Source organism: Hemitrygon akajei, chromosome 11 (assembly GCF_048418815.1).
Source record: "Hemitrygon akajei chromosome 11, sHemAka1.3, whole genome shotgun sequence".
Classification (NCBI taxonomy): Eukaryota; Metazoa; Chordata; class Chondrichthyes; order Myliobatiformes; family Dasyatidae; genus Hemitrygon; species Hemitrygon akajei.
This window is the reverse complement of record NC_133134.1, coordinates 147,036,203-147,054,114: the sequence shown is the minus strand read 5'-3', so window position 1 is coordinate 147,054,114 and position 17,912 is coordinate 147,036,203. Positions and strand designations below refer to the sequence as shown.

Here is a 17,912-nt window from a genome sequence, read left to right as displayed (position 1 = left end):
TGGTAGACAATACATCATTATATTTACTTTATTGCTGGAATTGGACAAACCACTTCAAGGCTTTTAGGATTAAGTGTTCAAAATGCCAAGTCACTGACAACATACCGTAAAGTAATGAACAGCAATGTATTGCTTTTAAATCTCAGCAGAGCCAGATTTTGTGTGTCAGGGAAAGCAGTCTCTGATTTGCACCACTGGGAGGTGAAAAACCCCATTAGAATGTGCTGTCATGAAACTGCCCCTATGTGCTTGCCTGTCTGTAAGGGATAACAGAAGTGCGACAAGCAGCAGCAAATGTGAGAAAATGGGATTTGTTGCAGCGATCAAAAATCATCTGATAACTTTCTACAAGTTCAGAATAATGGAACATCTCACTAAAACAGCGATGAGGAGGAATTTCTTCAGGCAAGGATGGGGTGAATCTGTGAAAGTTGTTGCCACAGAGGGCTGTGGCGGCCAAGTCAGGCCAAAGCACAGACTTAGTTCTTAATTGTACTGCGGGAGAACGGGGTTGAAAAATAAGTAAGTCGCGATTGAATGGTGAAGCAGACTAAATGGGCCAAATGGCCTAATTCTGCTCTTATATTTAATAGTATTAGGCAGAAATCCAAACTTTTTGACAAGGCACCATGCCAGCTCTGGATACGTGGTACAGCAACAATCTAATCCCAGGATATATCCTAGTACAAATCCTAATGATTGGATAATTATTATTTACGATTAATTAGATCTAAAATAATAATGTCATTTATCTGTTTATGATTAATTTGATCCAAAATAATGATGACATTTATCTGTTTCTATTAGCAACTTAACATGTGCTCCATTAGCACCTATTAAGAAGATAGGTAAGTGTCAGGTGCTCAGTAAAGAACCTTAGAGTCAAGAATGCTTAGTCCCACTTCTGTGAAGCCCTGGATCCCCTCTGTCAATGAAGTGGCAATCTGAGGGAGCTGGTTTCCATTATCTACAAAGAAACTAAAAAGAAATTTGGTGTCCAGCTTTATTTTCATTTGTGCACAATAAATGATTGACTGATACTTACGTCAATGTAATTGGCATTTATATAATCTGAGTGTGGGTCTCCATCGAGTAGCTGAAGTCGTACACGAGAATGATCATCTGGAAAGAGCAAAGAACGTTGAGCATCATCATAAGCTTGCTATGCTAGATCATGCTTAATATATTTGAACAAAAGAAAACACAAGGAAAGGAAAAGCACGTTAAACATTATAATTTTATCATTATCTTATAACAATTACCATTCACAGTGATAAAATTGCAAGTTTCAATCTTAACACTGTAATAATACACTTAATTAAGTTACTTAGAATAATACACTTTAACAATTTCTATTAGTAATCATAAATGCCCCCGAATCGTATTCATCAGCTGACATCCCACAGGTCTCTATCATTAAGTTCAAAGTTCAAAACTTCAAAGGACATTTATTATCAAATTACATATATGTCATTACATACAACTTTGAGATTCATCATCTGCCGGATTTAAAAAATAACAGCGCTGTGCGAACACTAACGTACATTCAATGGGGGCTTTTAACAGGACCTTTGATCTGACTCAACAATTCAGAAACATGTTCTTCCCTTCTGTTATCATATTCCTGAATGATGCACAAACTCATAAACATGAACTCTTTATTCCATTTTCTGCAGTAATTATTTAATTTTGTAACTCTTTTGACGATTAGCTTTATTTGCCACTTATATTGAAAAATCGAAACAGAGAGTGAAATGCATAATTTGCTTCAATGGCCAACACAGTCCGAACATGTGCTGGGAGCATGTTTCCAGCACTTACAGAGCATACACACAGTTTACTAACGTTAAATCATATGACTTTGGAATAAGTAATTTTATGTTTTGGCAAAGTACTGCTGCAAAACAACACATTTCAGACTCAGACGCAGAGTGGAGTGATGATGGCGCTAAATGGCGACTCTTTTGCTCCGATCTTCAGAAACAGCTCTATTTCCATCTTTAATATCTTTATTTTTCCCTTTCAGGGAAGACCCTAATCTGGATTTACACGCTGACTACGGTTCTTTGCGGGAATGGGACCTGTCCTCGGGGTTTCATAACTGGCCATTGTTGTTTGGCATGCCAAGGGCTTGGCTTTGGAGGCCTGGAATCTCGGGCTCTGGAGAAAGGCGAATCGAGGGTCAATGCCATGGCAGGGGACCCGTGTGTCAGAGTATCTCCGGCTGTATGCCCAGATCGTTGGGCACAGAGCTCGAAAGAAACGACGTAACAGACTTTTAACATTGTAAACCAGCGAGTTGTTTGTTATGTCTCCTCACTCGCCGTGAAAACGGAGACATCTCTTTATCCCTTATCAGGGAGAGAGACAGCCTGTGGTACGTCAAATGCCGGGTGAAAGGCAAAGTCTTTGGGTTAACCTCCAGACTGTGTCTTTGCTGTTGCTTTGCTCAAGCTTGAGTGCTCGGTGGCGGGTGCCAATGTTTTTTTTGCTGCTGGGGGAGGGGGGGGATTGTTGATCACTGCTGCTTATGCACGGGAGGGAAGGGAGCTGGGGGGGGGGGACTTTGGGGTTCTAACATTTAACTGTCGTTTATTCTTTGGGCCACTCCTCTGTTTTCATGGATGTTTGCGAAGAAAAAGCATTTCAGGATGTATATTGAATACATTTCTCTGACATTAAATGTACCTTTGAAACCTTTTCATATATTGTAAGTCAGTGCTAATGAATCTGAGTCACGTTCTGAGCTGAAGGTTTATTGGCTGTTGTTATTGATCAATATCTTCACGTTCCTGCAGCTATAATCCTGTGGGTGGCACTGTGGCGTAGTGATCAAATACAAATACTTTACGGTAGTGCAAATCAGGTCCAGATATTTGGAAGGTACGGCCCAGACTTATCCTTGATTATCCTGGCAGCACTGCTCCGACAACATGTGGTGTAAAGTGAGTCCAAGGATGGAAGATTGGTTTGTGTGATGTGCTGGGCTAGTTTCACGATCAGTACAAAGCTTTACAGTACCAGCTGGGGTTTGGGGTTCAATTCCCACTGCTGTCTGTAAGAAGCTAGCCCTGTGACAGCTTTAGTTTACTCTGGGTGCTCCAGTGTCCTCCCACATTCCAAAGATACACGGGTTAGGGTTAGTGGGCATGCTACATTAATGCCAGCAGCATGGCGATGTCTGTGGTCTGCTCAGCACAATCCTCACTGATTTTGTTTTGATGCTGAATGACACATATCACTTTATGTTCCATTGCACATATGACAAATAATGATACATGATGTAAACCAAGATAGCATTAATTGTTGAAGACCAATGCCTTCCTGATTGCTCAACAATCTATTCAACAGCTCTGTGTTGAAGCTTTCGTCATTTGCCTGGGTAGGTATGGTATCAACAATGGTCAAGAACCCTGGGTAGATTTAGGTCATATCTGCTCATTTAATTGATGCTTTTGCCTCTGGATTAAATATCGTGAATCAGCATCAGCGCACTATGGCTAGAGTGTGCATAATATATGTGGGATACACTGCAGTCCAAGTTAGAATCAGAATTCAAATCTGAATCAGGTTTCTGCATAGTGGCAAGTTCCCATTCTTGGAGTGCACCGATCGACCATATTTCAGTATGTCCAGGTGCGGCCTGAAGTCGGCAAAATTTTGCCGGTGTCATAAGTGTAATGGGAACCAGAATATTGGAGGCAGCGAGAGAGGGAGAGCTTATTGCCAACTCTCGAGTCAAGGAACTCAAACTAAAAAGCAATGCTTCAGATTGACTGTAACAGTGAAATATCGACTGCTTGTCTCCCCTCTTGCTGTGGAAGGAGCTATATCTGGAGGGAGAGGGAGAGAGGGAAGGGGAGAGGGAGGGAGAGGGAGAGGGAGAGGGAGAGAGAGAGAGAGAGAGAGAGGGGGAGAGGGGGGAGAGGGGGAGAGGGGGAGAGGGGGAGAGATGGAGAGATGGGGAGAGGGAGAGGGAGAGGGAGAGGGAGAGGGAGAGGGAGAGGGAGAGGGAGAGGGAGAGGGAGAGGGAGAGGGAGAGGGAGAGGGAGAGGGAGAGGGAGAGGGAGAGGGAGAGGGAGAGGGAGAGGGAGAGAGAGAGAGAGAGAGAGAGAGAGAGAGATCTCAAAATATTGGAGTTAGTTTTGATGTATTGTAGACCATGGTCTCTCTTTGGAGACTTTGCTGTTGCTTGCATGGTGGATGTTGGGAATGCTGATGTTTTCTGTTTGAATAAGTGGGTGGAGGGGGAGGGGATGGGGGAGGGAGGAGGACCGATGCTTTTGCTGCTACTTGTGTGTGGGAGGGGGCAGGGGCTTTGGGGTTCTTACATTTTCTCTGTCATTCATTCTTTAGGTGCTTTTATTCGGTTTCAAGGATGTCTGCAGAGAGTAAAAATTTCAGGTTGCATTGTATCCATTCTCTGATATTAAATGGAACTATCAAAATACAATCACTGACGTACATCATGAAATTTATTGTTTGGTGGTAGCATTTCAGTGCAGTACATAAAATTACAATAAGAAATATATAAAATACTTAAATAAATAGTGCAGAAAGACAAGGTAGTGTCCATGGGTTCATTGTCCTTTCAGAAATCTGATGGTGCAGGGGAAGAAGTGTTCCTAAAATATTGAGCATGTCTTCAGGCTCCTGCTCCTCCTTTCTGATGGCGGTGATGAGAAGAGTGCATGTCCTGGGTGGCAGGGATCCGTAATGATGGATGACACCTTTTAGAGGCATTGCCTTTTGAAGAAGTTCTCGATCATGAGGAGGACAGTGCCCATTAATTCACTCACCTGTTGTGCAACAACCAACTCTGTGGAGTTAAAGGGAAATATAATCCAAAGCACAACACACAAAATGCTGGAGGAACTCAGCAGACAAGGCAGCATCTATGGAAAAAGGTACAGTTGATGTTTCGGGCCAAGACCCTTCTTCAAGAGGGTCCCAATGAAGGGTCTTGGCCCAAAATGTCGACTGTTTACACTTTTCATAGATGCTGCCTGACCTGCAGAGTTCCTCCAGCATTTCGCGTGCGGTGCTTTGGATTTCCAACATTTTGACAATCATAACCAGTCTGTGTTACATACCGTGCAGACGTGGAAGTGTTATCAAATCGCCATGACAGGATTACCTATTAACGATGCCAGAACACCATCCTGAAAGTAATTGGAACCCAAGGGAAACATCTGCTGCCACTTCATATTACAATGAGAGCTGGTCAATTAAGACAATTTCCATCACAATGTAAACATCTCATTTTGATAATTGGGCTTAATACTCAAAGAGGAAAAGAGCTTTGATGACTCATTGCTGTATTTATAATTGTCAATACTGCAGACACAGCTGTCTGTGGTAATTTTTAGTTTACACATTTTTCTGTATGTTTCAGTCACATGGAAAGGAAAAGTTAGCTGCTCACTTTTTTATAAATAGGTATAAAAATTGAAACTTATCAACATCTAAATGATTATGGCTAATAAACTTCTAACCAATAGATGTTGCACATCTTATTTTTCAGAATATCAGCAAAACAGCTAGTAATATAGATTTAAATCAGAAAAATTGAAATGTATTTCTTCAGATACCAGTGATTTTCCCTTGAAAATGGACGTGATTCTAAATAACTAACATGTGCAAATGCAAACAAACCATTTTGACCAGAACAAAAAGCATAAGAGCCCAGATTGCCTAATACCGGAGAAGCTGAAAAATGTTTGTTACGTTTGTTCTTTCTTGCTAAAATGGACATTGGCTTCTGCAAACTCGAAATGCGTGATTAAAGAGAGCACAGAATTGACTGATAGTGCACTCTGGTTAGCTGCTGTCTCACAGCACCATGGCCCTGGGGTCAGTCCTGATCTTGAGAGCCCTCTGTTCCACCTGCTCTTACAGTCACCATGTCCTTCCTCCAAGTGCTCCCAATTCCCCCGACAACCCAAGGACATATAGAGGATATAGACAGGCAGCAGAGTTGGGCAGAAAAATGGCAGATGGAGTTCAATCCGGATAAGTGTGAGGTGATGCATTTTTGAAGGACAGACCAGAAGACTGAGTACAGGATTAATGGTCAGTTATTTAAGAGTGTGGATGAACAAAGGGACCTTGGGGTTCAAATCCATACATCCCTGAAGGTTGCTGTGCAGGCTGATAGGGTAGTTAAGAAGGCCTATGGGTTGCTAGGCTTCATTAACGGGGGGGATTGAGTTCAAGAGTAGAGAGGTCATGTTGCAACTCTACAAATCTCTGGTGAGACCGCACTTAGAGTATTGTGTTCAATTCTGGTCACCTCATTATAGGAAGGATGTGGAAGCTATAGGGAAGGTGCAGAGGGGATTTACCAGGATGTTGCCTGGTTTGGAGAACAAGTCATATGAAGCAAGGTTAGCAGAGCTGGGACTTTTCTCTTTGGAGCGTATAAGAATGAGAGGGGACTTGATAGAGGTCTACAAGATTATGAGAGGCTTAGATAGGGTGGATAGTCAGTACCTCTTTCCCAGGGCACCAATAGCAAACACCAGAGGGCATATGTACAAAATTAAGGGAGGGAAGTTTAGGGGAGACATCAGGGGTAAGTTTTTTTACACAGAGGGTTGTGAGCGCCTGGAATGACTTGCCAGGGATGGTGGTGGAGGCTAAAACATTAGGGGTATTTAAGAGCCTCTTGGACAGGCACATGGATGAAAGAAAAATAGAGGGTTATGGGGTAGTGTGGGTTTAGTACTTTTTTTAAGGATTATATGGGTCAGCACAACATGGAGGGCTGAAGGGCTGTTCTATGGTTCTATGGTTAACGTGCAGACTGATAGGCGCATTGACTGCTGTAAACTTCCCACGGTGTGCAGATGAGTGGCAGAATCTGGGGGGAGTTGATTGGAGTGTTGGAAATACAAAATGGGTGAGGGTAAGATGTTTGGTGGAGAGCATCAACACTGTGGCTGAAGGGTCAGTTTTGCACTGCCCTCTTCGCAGGAAATCACCATCAGACATTTGCTCAGCCTTATTACCTCGATTTATCACATAAATGACTGATTACAAACTTTATGCTTTATTTAATCAGGATTTTAATGTGAGAAATTTACTGTCATTTAAACAATCACTCAATATTTAGTACTGAATAGCCCCTCTTACCCTGAAAAGATAATATTACACTGAGTTACTTTTATATCTTTTCCTTACTTCATCTCAGTAAAATCTATTCCTTATTTTCCTTACACTATAATTTAAATCTTCTTTTACTTGGTTATTATAGATGTTTTTTCTCTTCCTATTTTTGCTGCCTTTGAGGACTCCCCGGTGTTATTGACAGAATAAATTCCTACAGCTTTCGCTGAAGTCCCCATGGATTTTTAATAGAAGTTACTGAACTCAGATGAATGTCAGGAAGACTGGAAATCTCTGTTGATGTGCTTGGTTTAATGTCCATTCACAATTGTTTGCCTTCCTTTTGTCAGTCACAAACAAAATGCCAGCCACTGGGTGAAATTGCAGATGATTCATTAAAGGGCATGTGAGCTTTCAAAAAATAAGTGGAAATGTATATTGATCTCTCAGCAAAATAATTGGGCAATCTTAACTGTGAGAAACATTCATGTGAGGTAGTTAAGTGGTTGATTTAAAAATAAGCTTTCAATGTCCAATTGGAAGAGTATTATCAATTAATATCTCAATTGAGCCAGATGCGTCATTATAGTAAAGGATTTCAACTTGTATAAGGATCAGTAGAACTTAAAGTAGATGAGTTATAGAAGAGTTCTTTAAAAATAGCATCCAAGGATTTTTCCCACAAACGAAGATGAAGGAAACAGTTTTCAGACAGCAGAGTTTGTTAGGTGACATTTATTTATTTATTGTTTGATTTATTGAGATACAGTGTGGAATAGACCCTTCTGGCCCTTTGAGCCATGCCACACAGCAATCCCACAAGTTAATCTTGGCCAGATCTTGGGACAACTTACAATGACCAATTAACCTACCAGCTGGTACATTTTGCACTGGAGTGTCCCAGAGGAAACCCACGCAGCCACGGGGAGGACATCCAAACTCCTTACAGGCAGTGGCAGGAATTGAACCTGGGTTGCTGGTACAGTAAAGCATGCTAACCACTGTGAACTTGATTTAATAAGATATCTCATGTTTACACTATCTTTATCACATCATAGTGTCACACAACACAGAAAGAGGCCCTTTCTTTGGTTTACCATGCACGTGCCACCCTTGTACTTAACTATACTTTTGCAGTCCATTTCCTGTCCCTGTGGCCAATGGGTATCCTTGGTTAGTGACCTTTGCATTCTGTCCATCCCTACTCCCAGTTCACCAACTCGTCTCCTTAAGCTCCACCCTGCCTTCTCCACTTCCGGCTTGCCTAAGCTCCACTCTGCTGGGGCCTCGCTCTGCTTTCCAGACCCACCCAGGATCACCCTGGCAGGCTGCTGCTTGCCAGCTCGGTGCTCTGTGCATGCTTCAGTCTCACTTTGCTCGGCCTTCACAGCCTGTTTCTGCTTCTGCCAGCCTGGTGTGCCGGATCATAGCTAACTTTTTGTGGTTCACTTTCGTTTTGCATTCCTTGGTTAATGGCAGCCTCACTTTGTTCATTCCTGCTCCTGGTTCATCCTACGCAGTCTTCAAGGCCATCACCGTTTCAGATTCGTTATCAAGAATAGGATAATAGTCAACCCACTTAACTATAAATTACATGCTGAAGTGAAAATAAGATTCTCAGATATACTTAGCTTTTTGATTCAAGGGATGAGGATGGCACTGACAAGATTTGTACCTACTGAGTTAATAGAGAAATGTGACTAATACTTGAATCAGTTCACAATTTTAAGACTTGAGACTTCAAATTGTTTTTTGGAGCAGAGTATGGGATGGGAGACTACTTCTCATGGCCAACAGCATGACCCAGCCATTAATTTTAAGGTAAGCTAAAATCAAATTGAATGGCTATAAATAAATAAAGAGGGTAAGAAAAGTTGGATTGGGGGGAAGGGAGAGAGGAAGGGAGAGAGGGAATGAGAGAGAGAGAGAAGAAAAAATGAAAAAGTATAGTTTAAAGTAGAGAGAAAAAACATTTTGTAGCTGTAGGAGCCAAAGTTTAACATGTCATTTTTTCTCCCTCTGTTCTAGGCATCTGAAGTTGAAGTTAAGTCCGGGTTAAGTTAAAAACAGAATCCTTACAACAGGAAGTATAAACTTTGAACACCTGTGGTGAGATTCTTCACCCTTGTAGGGATCCCCTTTGCCTAATGGTATTGGTCCAGTGCATAAGAGAGGTTGGTTACCCCTGCTTTACAGTGTAGAGGTAGCAATTCATTGACAGTGATGGAGAAAACCTCTTGTATTTTTTAAGGTTAAAACTACAGTGGAACTAATTAGACAGCATTTTGTGGCAATTTGCAAATCCTGATGCGAATATTTCTCACTGCTATTCCTTAGGATTCTCATTCATTAATAAAGTTTGTGTAATTAACTTACCATTATTATTTCACCAATTTCTATTTGTTATTTACACATGGGATTTAACCTGCTCACAAGAAGCAGTTAACTTATATTAACATTTATAGATGAAATTTGCTGACGTAGAAGTTCTGTACTTTATTGGTTTGTACTACCTTGATTCAAGCAAAGGTTGTGAATCAATTTTGTTTTATAGGACAAATAGTCTGTTCCGTTTCGCAACTCAATCCATTCTTGATGACTAAAGTTTAATGTTAGGTGACAAAAGTTTAATGTCAGAAGACTAATTTGGTACTAAAATAATCCTTGGTTTAATAATCCCTGAAGTGACATAAAGATGGAAAGCCTCACAAATTTTATGGTTCCTTTTCAGATATTCCAAAATTTTTCACAACCATTAAATTACTTTCCTAAGTGTAGTCATCTTTGTAATGGAAGAAAAATGGCTATCAATTTTCTGCTAAGATGATCCAATCAACTGTAATACAATAATGTCCAGATGTTCTGCTTGTAGTTATGTTGATTCAGGGATAAATTAAATACATTTCTGATCTTAGTCATAAGCATTGGAACCTTTTATACCCATCTGAGAAGACCCAGTGCAGAGGCATAAAGTACTGTAATCACTCTATCAGAGATTTCCCTCTGTTCTATCCTTTCCTCCCTGATGTTCTCTGTTACTGGACACTAACAAGCCTTTCTCTTTCCCACTTCCACTGGAAGGGACCAGACATGAAGCATGAACTGTTACTCTTTCCACAAACGCTGCCTGACCTGCTGAGAGTTTTCAGTGTTTTTTCTGTTAATTTTTTCAGATTTCCAGCATCCGTAGTTTTTGATTTTCATAGAATATTAAATGCCCAGTTTGAAATAGTGTGGCATTGCATCTTTAGTCGTCTGCTGTTGCTGCAGTTGGACATGAAGTTGCCACCTTTCCGCTACAAACGGAAGAGTGCTGCTCATGAAAGCCTGCTGGTACGTGAGACAGGAGTTACATAATCAGACCTGCAGAAACCAACAAACCTGCACAAATAAAAACTATGATAAGCATTGTACAAATTCAGGACAAAAAATATGATTTTTCACTTCCATTTAAAAAATATTGTGGAGTGGACATTGGCATTTATGAACAAAAACAGAAAAATTCTATGATTACGTACCAGGTCAGGTAGCACGTGTGGAAAGAGAAACAGCAACTGGACCTGCAGCATTTTGCCAGCAGTCAATGCTTTTGCTTCAGTTTCCTGGCATCTGAATCTTTAATGGTGATTGACATTGAGAATCTGTTGCTCCATTTAATTCACTCCATGCATAGTTCTTGTTATTTGTCACTCATCACAATCTCGGGGCAAGTTTTACACTTCATTGCAGCCAGGAAGGGATGATTATTGATCAGTCTTCACATTTCTGCATATGCCTGACCTGTAAAACTTCTGCAAATAATGCAATATCTAATGAATAGCACACGTGACTCGTGGCGAGGGTTGCATACCATTGTAGACTTCAAAGCCAAGCAGTGGTGCCGCCAACATTACGGCCTCTCTCCCAGATGAGCTCAATAGCTTTTACGCTTGGTTCGATGTTGCTAACTCTGAACCTCTGAGGACAGTCACCGCTATAAGCTGTAACCTGGTCATCCCTGAGGCTGATGTACGCAGATGTTTCCAATGGGTGGACAGTCGCAAGGCTGTGGGACCAGACGGCATCCCAGGGTGAGTACTCAGGGTGTGCGCAGTGCAACTGGCAGTTGTGTTTACAGACATTTTTAATCTCTCCCTCTCCCAGTGTAGAGTGCCCTTCTACTTCAAATTATCCACCATTGTCCCTGTACCAAAAAAGACCAAGGTAACATGCCTGAACGGCTGGCATCCTGTCGCACTCACCTCAATAATAAGCAAATGCTTTGAGAGGCTGGTCAAGGATTACATCTGCAGCATGCTACAACCCAAACTGGACCCCCTACAATTTGCCTACCGACACAACCAATCGACAGATGACGCAACAGTCACTCTTCTACACACCGTCTTTACACATCTGGAGAAGAAGGATGCTTATGTGAGAGTGCGGTTCTTGGATTCAACACTATAATTCCATCCAGGTTCGACAGGAAGCTCAGAGACTTCGGCCTTGACCTTGCTCTGTGCAGCTGGATCCTGGACTTCCTGTCAGATTGCCGGCAGGTGGTAAGAGTGAGCTCCTTCACCTCCACCCCTCTGACTCTCAACACAGGAGCCCCTCAGGGCTGTTAACTAAATCCCCTCCTTTACTCCCTGTATGCCTATGACTGTGTCACCAGCCACAGCTCTAATCTGCTAATTAAATTTTCTGACGACACTACATTGATTGGCCTAATCTCAAACAATAACGAGGTGGCCTACAGGGAAGAAGTCATCTCTCTGACACAGTGGTGTCAAGAAAACAACCTCTCCCTCAACGTCGCAAAAACAAAGGAGCTGGTTGTGGATTACAGGAGGAATGGAGATAGGCTAACCCTTATTGACATCAATTGATCTGGGGTTGAGAGGGTGAACAGCTTTAAGTTCCTCGGCATCCACATCACCAAGGATCTCATGTAGTCTGTACACACCAGCTGTGTGGTGAAAAAGGGACAACAGTGTCTCTTTTACCTCAGATGGTTGAGGAATTTTGGTATGGGCCCCCAAATCCTAAGAATTCCTACAGGGGTACAATTGAGAGCATCCTGACTGGCTGAATCACTGCCTGGTATGGGAACTGTACCTCCCTTAATCACAGGATTCTGCAGAGAGTGGTGCGGACAGCCCAGTGCATCTGTAGTTGTGAACTTCCCATGATTCAGGACATTTGCAGAGACAGGTGTGACAAAAGGGCCCAGAGGATCACTGGGGACCCGAGTCACCCCAATCATTCTCTATTCCAGCTGCTACCAACTGGGAAATGGTACCGCAGCATAAAAGCCAGGACCAACAGGCTCTGGGACAGCTTCTTTCACCAGGCCACCAGACTGGTTAACTCACACTGATTTGAGTGTATTTCTATGTTACATTGACTGTTCTATTTATTATAAATTATTATAAATTACTGTGATTGCACATTGCACATTTAGACAGAGATGTAACGTGAAGATTTTTACTCCTCATGAATGTGAAGGATGCAAGTCAATTCATTTCAGTATTGACACTTGCAAGAGTGAACAGATGGCTAAAATTAAATGATTTCATTTTAGAACCTATAATAATAATAAGAGTAAGGAGATGATGAGGTTTCCTGTCTAACATTGCTGCTACGTGACTTACAGTCATGTTCCCACTCTTGCAATAGTATTGCCTGTTTCTTCAAATGCCAGTCACTGATTGGCTGAATCAGAGAGCAGATCAGAATCAGAATGAAGTTTAATATCACCGGCGCATGTTATGAAATTGTTTGTTTTGCAGCAGCAGTATATTGTTCAAGTTCAAGTTCAATTGCCATTCAACCATACACGAATACCCATGAATGCAGCCAAATGAACCAGGGTTACTGTGGGGTCAAGGTGCAAACCACAGCACAAGGCACATACAGCACTTAAGAGATTGCAAGAACGTTTCAGATAGCAGTAAAATAGAGTCATACGGAAAAATATCGTCCAAGTCCCTAAGTCCAGGAATGTTGTAGCAGTCTGCAATCGAACTTAATACAGTTTGTCTTTTGCTGAGCAGACACTGGGGATTGGGGGGTGGAGTGGTGGGAAAGCACCAACTCCAGCATGGATATGCACCACACTGTTGGTGGAGCGCCAGACTCTGCTGCCTCCCCGGACGGTTGCCAATAGGCGACACCACGACTTGAGGACATGCAGCTCCCCTGCCGTCTGTTTGCCAATAAATCAATGACCTGGACCTACAGCATTCTGCACCACCGGTGTCCAACAGGGACAATGCAATCACTAGAAAAGTGATTAAGATGACGGCCCGCTGTTAGACTGCACACCGATGCCTCTCTGTCACAGGCAGCATCATAGTCTGTGCCAAGTCCAGCTCCATCAGTTCCTCTGCCACAAGCAAATTGGTGATGGAGTAGACCTGTAGTACTTTAAATTCTTAATGTCCAGCAGGGTCATGCGATAGTAAAAAAAATGTTCAAAAAGATAGTATCACCTTTGGTTGACCCTGTAGAAGCTGTTGCATCGGAGCACCATGTTATCAGACGGGATTGTAATACATAGTAATGACAGCTATGAATTACAATAAGTATACATAAAAAAAATTGACTGTTTGTCTTCAGGCTCCTGTACATCCTCCTTGGTGGTAGCAATGAGAAAAGGGCAGCTTCCTGGGGGATGGGGGCCCTTAATAATGAACGCCATCTTTTTGAGGCATTGCCTTTTGAAGACGTCCTGGATGCTGGGGAGCTAGTGCCCATGATGGAGCTGGGTGAGTTTACAGCCCTCTGTAACTTTGTCTGATCCTGTGCTGTGGCCCCTCCATGCCAGACAGAGATGCAACCAATTAGAATGCTCTCCACAGTACCTCTGTAGAAATTTGTGAGTGTCTTTGATGACATAGAAATTCTCCTTGAATTCCTAATGAAATCTAGCCAGCACTGTGCCTTCTTTGTAATTGCAAAGGTCCCGTTTGTATTCAGATTAGGAATCCTCTGAAATTCACAAGGTTCTGATGGCCATTTTACGATTCAGAGTATACTTTCCTAATATGGGGTCTGTAAATTTTCAGCTGGTTAGATAACTATAAAGGAATCTGGGGCAAGCTTTGTGGAATACTTGCTTTGCAAATAGAGCGCGGAGAAAGCTGCAAAGGTCTGTGTCATGGTTCATCCTGAACGGGCTGCGTGGCAGAGGATTCTCTGATCTATGGGCACACACGGAGACAAACATCAAGTGCTGCTGGCAGATCATCAATACCCTTTGGTCTGCCAGAACTAACTAGAGGGTCTACCAGCCCACTGGGATGTCTGTAGAGGAATGCTGCCAACTAGCACGATCCGGGCTGCAGGAGTATGTGATGAGAGACACACTGAAGCTCGGTGCAGCCACTGTAGGGGCTCAATGGGGAAGGACAACAGTAATGGTTTCTTATGCTGCTGGACAGGGAGGGTCTGGGCTGTGTGAGGAAACCCCTTAATTATTGCAGTAATACACTAATCCAGGGGGGCACATGAGTGGCAGTAGTCCTATTGGTTTTAAGGAATGTAATAAAACACTACCTAATGTATGGGCGGGCTGTATTTCATGTTTATTCATGCTAATTTTTTTTATCATTATGAAGATAGTTTACTTTGATGCATTAAAGAAATTGCGTGGCTTCCAGGAACTGGAGTAATTCTCCAGCTTCCATGAAGCTGCTCTGGTTTGTTTGCACTCTGGGTAGCCCAATCACACATTCCTGACGCAGGGATTCAATCCAGAAAGCTGTCGATCCCTTACCGCTCACACGTGCTGCTTGAATCGCTGAGTTCTTCCAGCAGATTGCTCGTCACTTCAGATTCCAGCATCTGCAGACCCTTGTGTCTCCAGCCCTACTTCCAGTTGTCTCAACTTCCAAGCCCCCCGTCAAGGATCTAACCTCTTCCCAGCACACCAACGGACATAAGGCAGAACAGGAGATTGACTCAGAGGCTCACTTTCTGCCTGCAGCCTTCTGCCAAATATCAGTGCCACTGGGTGTCCAATGGTCATGCTTTGCCTACTGGCTGCCCAACCTCCACACCAAGGGAAATCTATTTCATTGGCTTTAAGGCATTCACTTATAACTACCAACGCTATCACTCTGATAGTGCACAGCAGAGTTCACTTTCTGGGAGCTGGAGGGTGGGTGCCAATTCATTTAAACCTGACTAACATTTGGAACTGATCTGTAAATCAAGCACTTTTTATTAAGATGACTGGTTTTTAAAGCTGATCCATGTCAGGAGAAGACTGAATATTAACAAAATATATCCATTCTGTGTCGCTTTTACTTACAAGCAATGATGTTCCCATATCTGTTCTTAGAACGGTTTTCCTCTTTCTTGGCTGTGTCCCAAGCTGCTGACTGTCCTTCTGGCAAACTCTGAAAAGCAAGGAACGTGGCTGTTTGAAAAATTGCTTTTAATAAATAACCCACAGATTGCATTGAATACAGAATGTGCCAAACCTTTCATAACACTTTGAAGTACATCAACATTTTTGATTCCTGCAGCTTCAATAGAAATCAGCAAATAGATATGATGTCGTCTTTACAAATCCTGCAGTAGACTTGTCAGAAACTCAAATGAATGTGGATTTATTAAGAAAACACCAATTACATTCTGCATGGTAACAAAGCTGGAAAATATGTCATAGGAATGAATACTCTGAATACAAACTGGCATTTGACAGAGAAACAACAGTTGGCTATCATCATAAACCTTCAAATCAGTTAATATTGTAATGATGAATAATATCTTCCACGATTGAATTTTAGACATCCTTGTGAGAATTTGAATATTAGATGACAATCTGGAAATTAAACCAACAGATATTAGCAAATGAAGGAAATACATGATTTGAAAAGACCCATTATATAATTGACCAGTGAATGAAAATCATTAAATTGCAGAAGCTGGAAATCCGAAATTAAAATAAAAGAAAATGCTTGAAGTACTCAGCAGATGAGGTTGTGAAGAGAGAAATACTGCAGTGTCAACAGCCTAAGTTGATGAATCCATGACAGGCAATTGAGATTTATTGATGGGTGCATTAATGTAAATTGGTTGTATGCCTAAACTGATGTCCCAGTGGTATCTCATAAGCTAGTTTCATGTCTGTAGCATCATAATGGGGCTTACTTTTTGTTGAACAAGTACTGGCTATTTCACTATTCCAAGGGCTCTCTTATTTTAGATCTGAGCAACTAATGACTTCTAAGTAGTTTCACTGCTCCCCCCAGTCACAAGTATTTCAGAAAGCAGATGTTCACTGACGCTGTTGAGGTTGAAATCGATTGCACCATAAATTTGTGAGCTGCTTTGGATGGCTGCACTTGAGTCAACTGACATTCCTGTAAAGGCATTGAACAAAGACAAATTTTAAGAAAGAGTGAAAGGGAATATTTCAAAATAGCAAGTTTAGGCAGCAATTGCATTCAGATAGGAACGGGTTAAATATGGAGTTATTGAGTCATAGAAAAGCACAGCACAGAAACAGACCCTTCGGCCCATCTAGACCGTTCAGAACCATTTAAATGGCCTACACCCATTGACCTGAACTGGGATCATAGCCCTCCAAACTTCTCCCATCCATGTACCTATTTAACCTTCATTAAACATTAAAATTGAGCTTGCATGCACTTTTTGGGCTGGCAGCTCATTTAACCCTCTCATGACCCTCTGAATGAAGAAGTTTCTCCTCATGATTTCCTTAAACTTTTCACCTTTCACCCTTAACCTACAACTTTAGTGAAAAAAGCCAGCTTGCATTTACCCTATCTATAGCCTTCATAATTTGTATACCTCTATCAAATCTCCTCTCAATCTTCTACATTCCAAGGAATAATGTCATACCTATTCAATATTTCCTTATAACTCAGGTCCTCTAGACTCGGAAACATCCTTGTAAATTTTCTCTGTAGTTGTTTAACCTTATTTACATCTTTTCTGAAGGTAAGTGAGTTGTGGATCTATGGAATGCTCTGCCTCAGAAGGCAGTGGAGGCCAATTCTCTGGATGCTTTCAAGAAAGAGTTAGATAGAGCTCTTAAAGATAGCGGAGTCAGGGGATATGGGGAGAAGGCAGGAACGGGGGTACTGATTGTGGATGATCAGCCATGATCTCATTGAATGGCGGTGCTGGCTCGAAAGGCCGAATGGCCTACTTCTGCACATATTGTCTGTTGTCTATTGTCAAAACTGCAAACAATACTCTAGATCAATCCTCACCAATGTCTGATACAATTTCAACTTAACACCCCATCTACCATATCCGATACTTTCATTTATGAAAGCCAATGTGCCAAAAGCTTTCTTTCTGACACCATTTTCAATGCATTATGGACCCGTATTTCCTGATCCCTTTGTTCTACCGCATTTGTCAGTATTCTACCGTTCACTGTGTAAGGCCTACCCTGACTGATCCTACTGAAGTGCAACACCTCACACTTGTCGCGATTAAATTCTATCTGCTTTTGCTCAGCCTATTTTTCCTGCTGCAAGCCAGGACAGCATCATGAAAGCCCACTAACATCGAGGAATATGTGCATTCTGTGACATGGAGAAGTGTATTGAGAATGTTACCATCACAAAACACGCCCGGGTGAGGACAGAGGTCCATGCATAGCTGAGGGATCGTGAGGCTGCCTTTAGATCGGGGGACATGACAGCTCTTAGTGAAGCAAGCACTATGCTTTCCTGCTCCAACAGGAAGATGAAATAGAAGCATCCTCTGAGATTATACAGCCACTTCTGTGACACCAGGGACATGAGGCGCATGTAGCAGGGAATTCAGAGGATTACAGA

The 17,912-nt window shown here is 42.1% G+C and overlaps 1 protein-coding gene across 5 annotated transcripts in view; it reads right to left on the bottom strand.

Moving 5' to 3' along the window:
- The window catches only part of ptprt (protein tyrosine phosphatase receptor type T), a 1,512,449-nt gene that overhangs the window by 60,246 nt on the left and 1,434,291 nt on the right, over nt 1-17,912 (bottom strand). For all 5 annotated transcript variants that reach the window (XM_073061878.1, XM_073061879.1, XM_073061880.1 and 2 more), the window contains 2 exons: nt 15,404-15,491; nt 1,046-1,122 (listed from right to left, as the gene is read on the bottom strand). In XM_073061878.1, the coding sequence (XP_072917979.1) occupies nt 1,046-1,122; nt 15,404-15,491 (165 nt within the window). The remainder of the gene's footprint in view (nt 1-1,045; nt 1,123-15,403; nt 15,492-17,912) is intronic.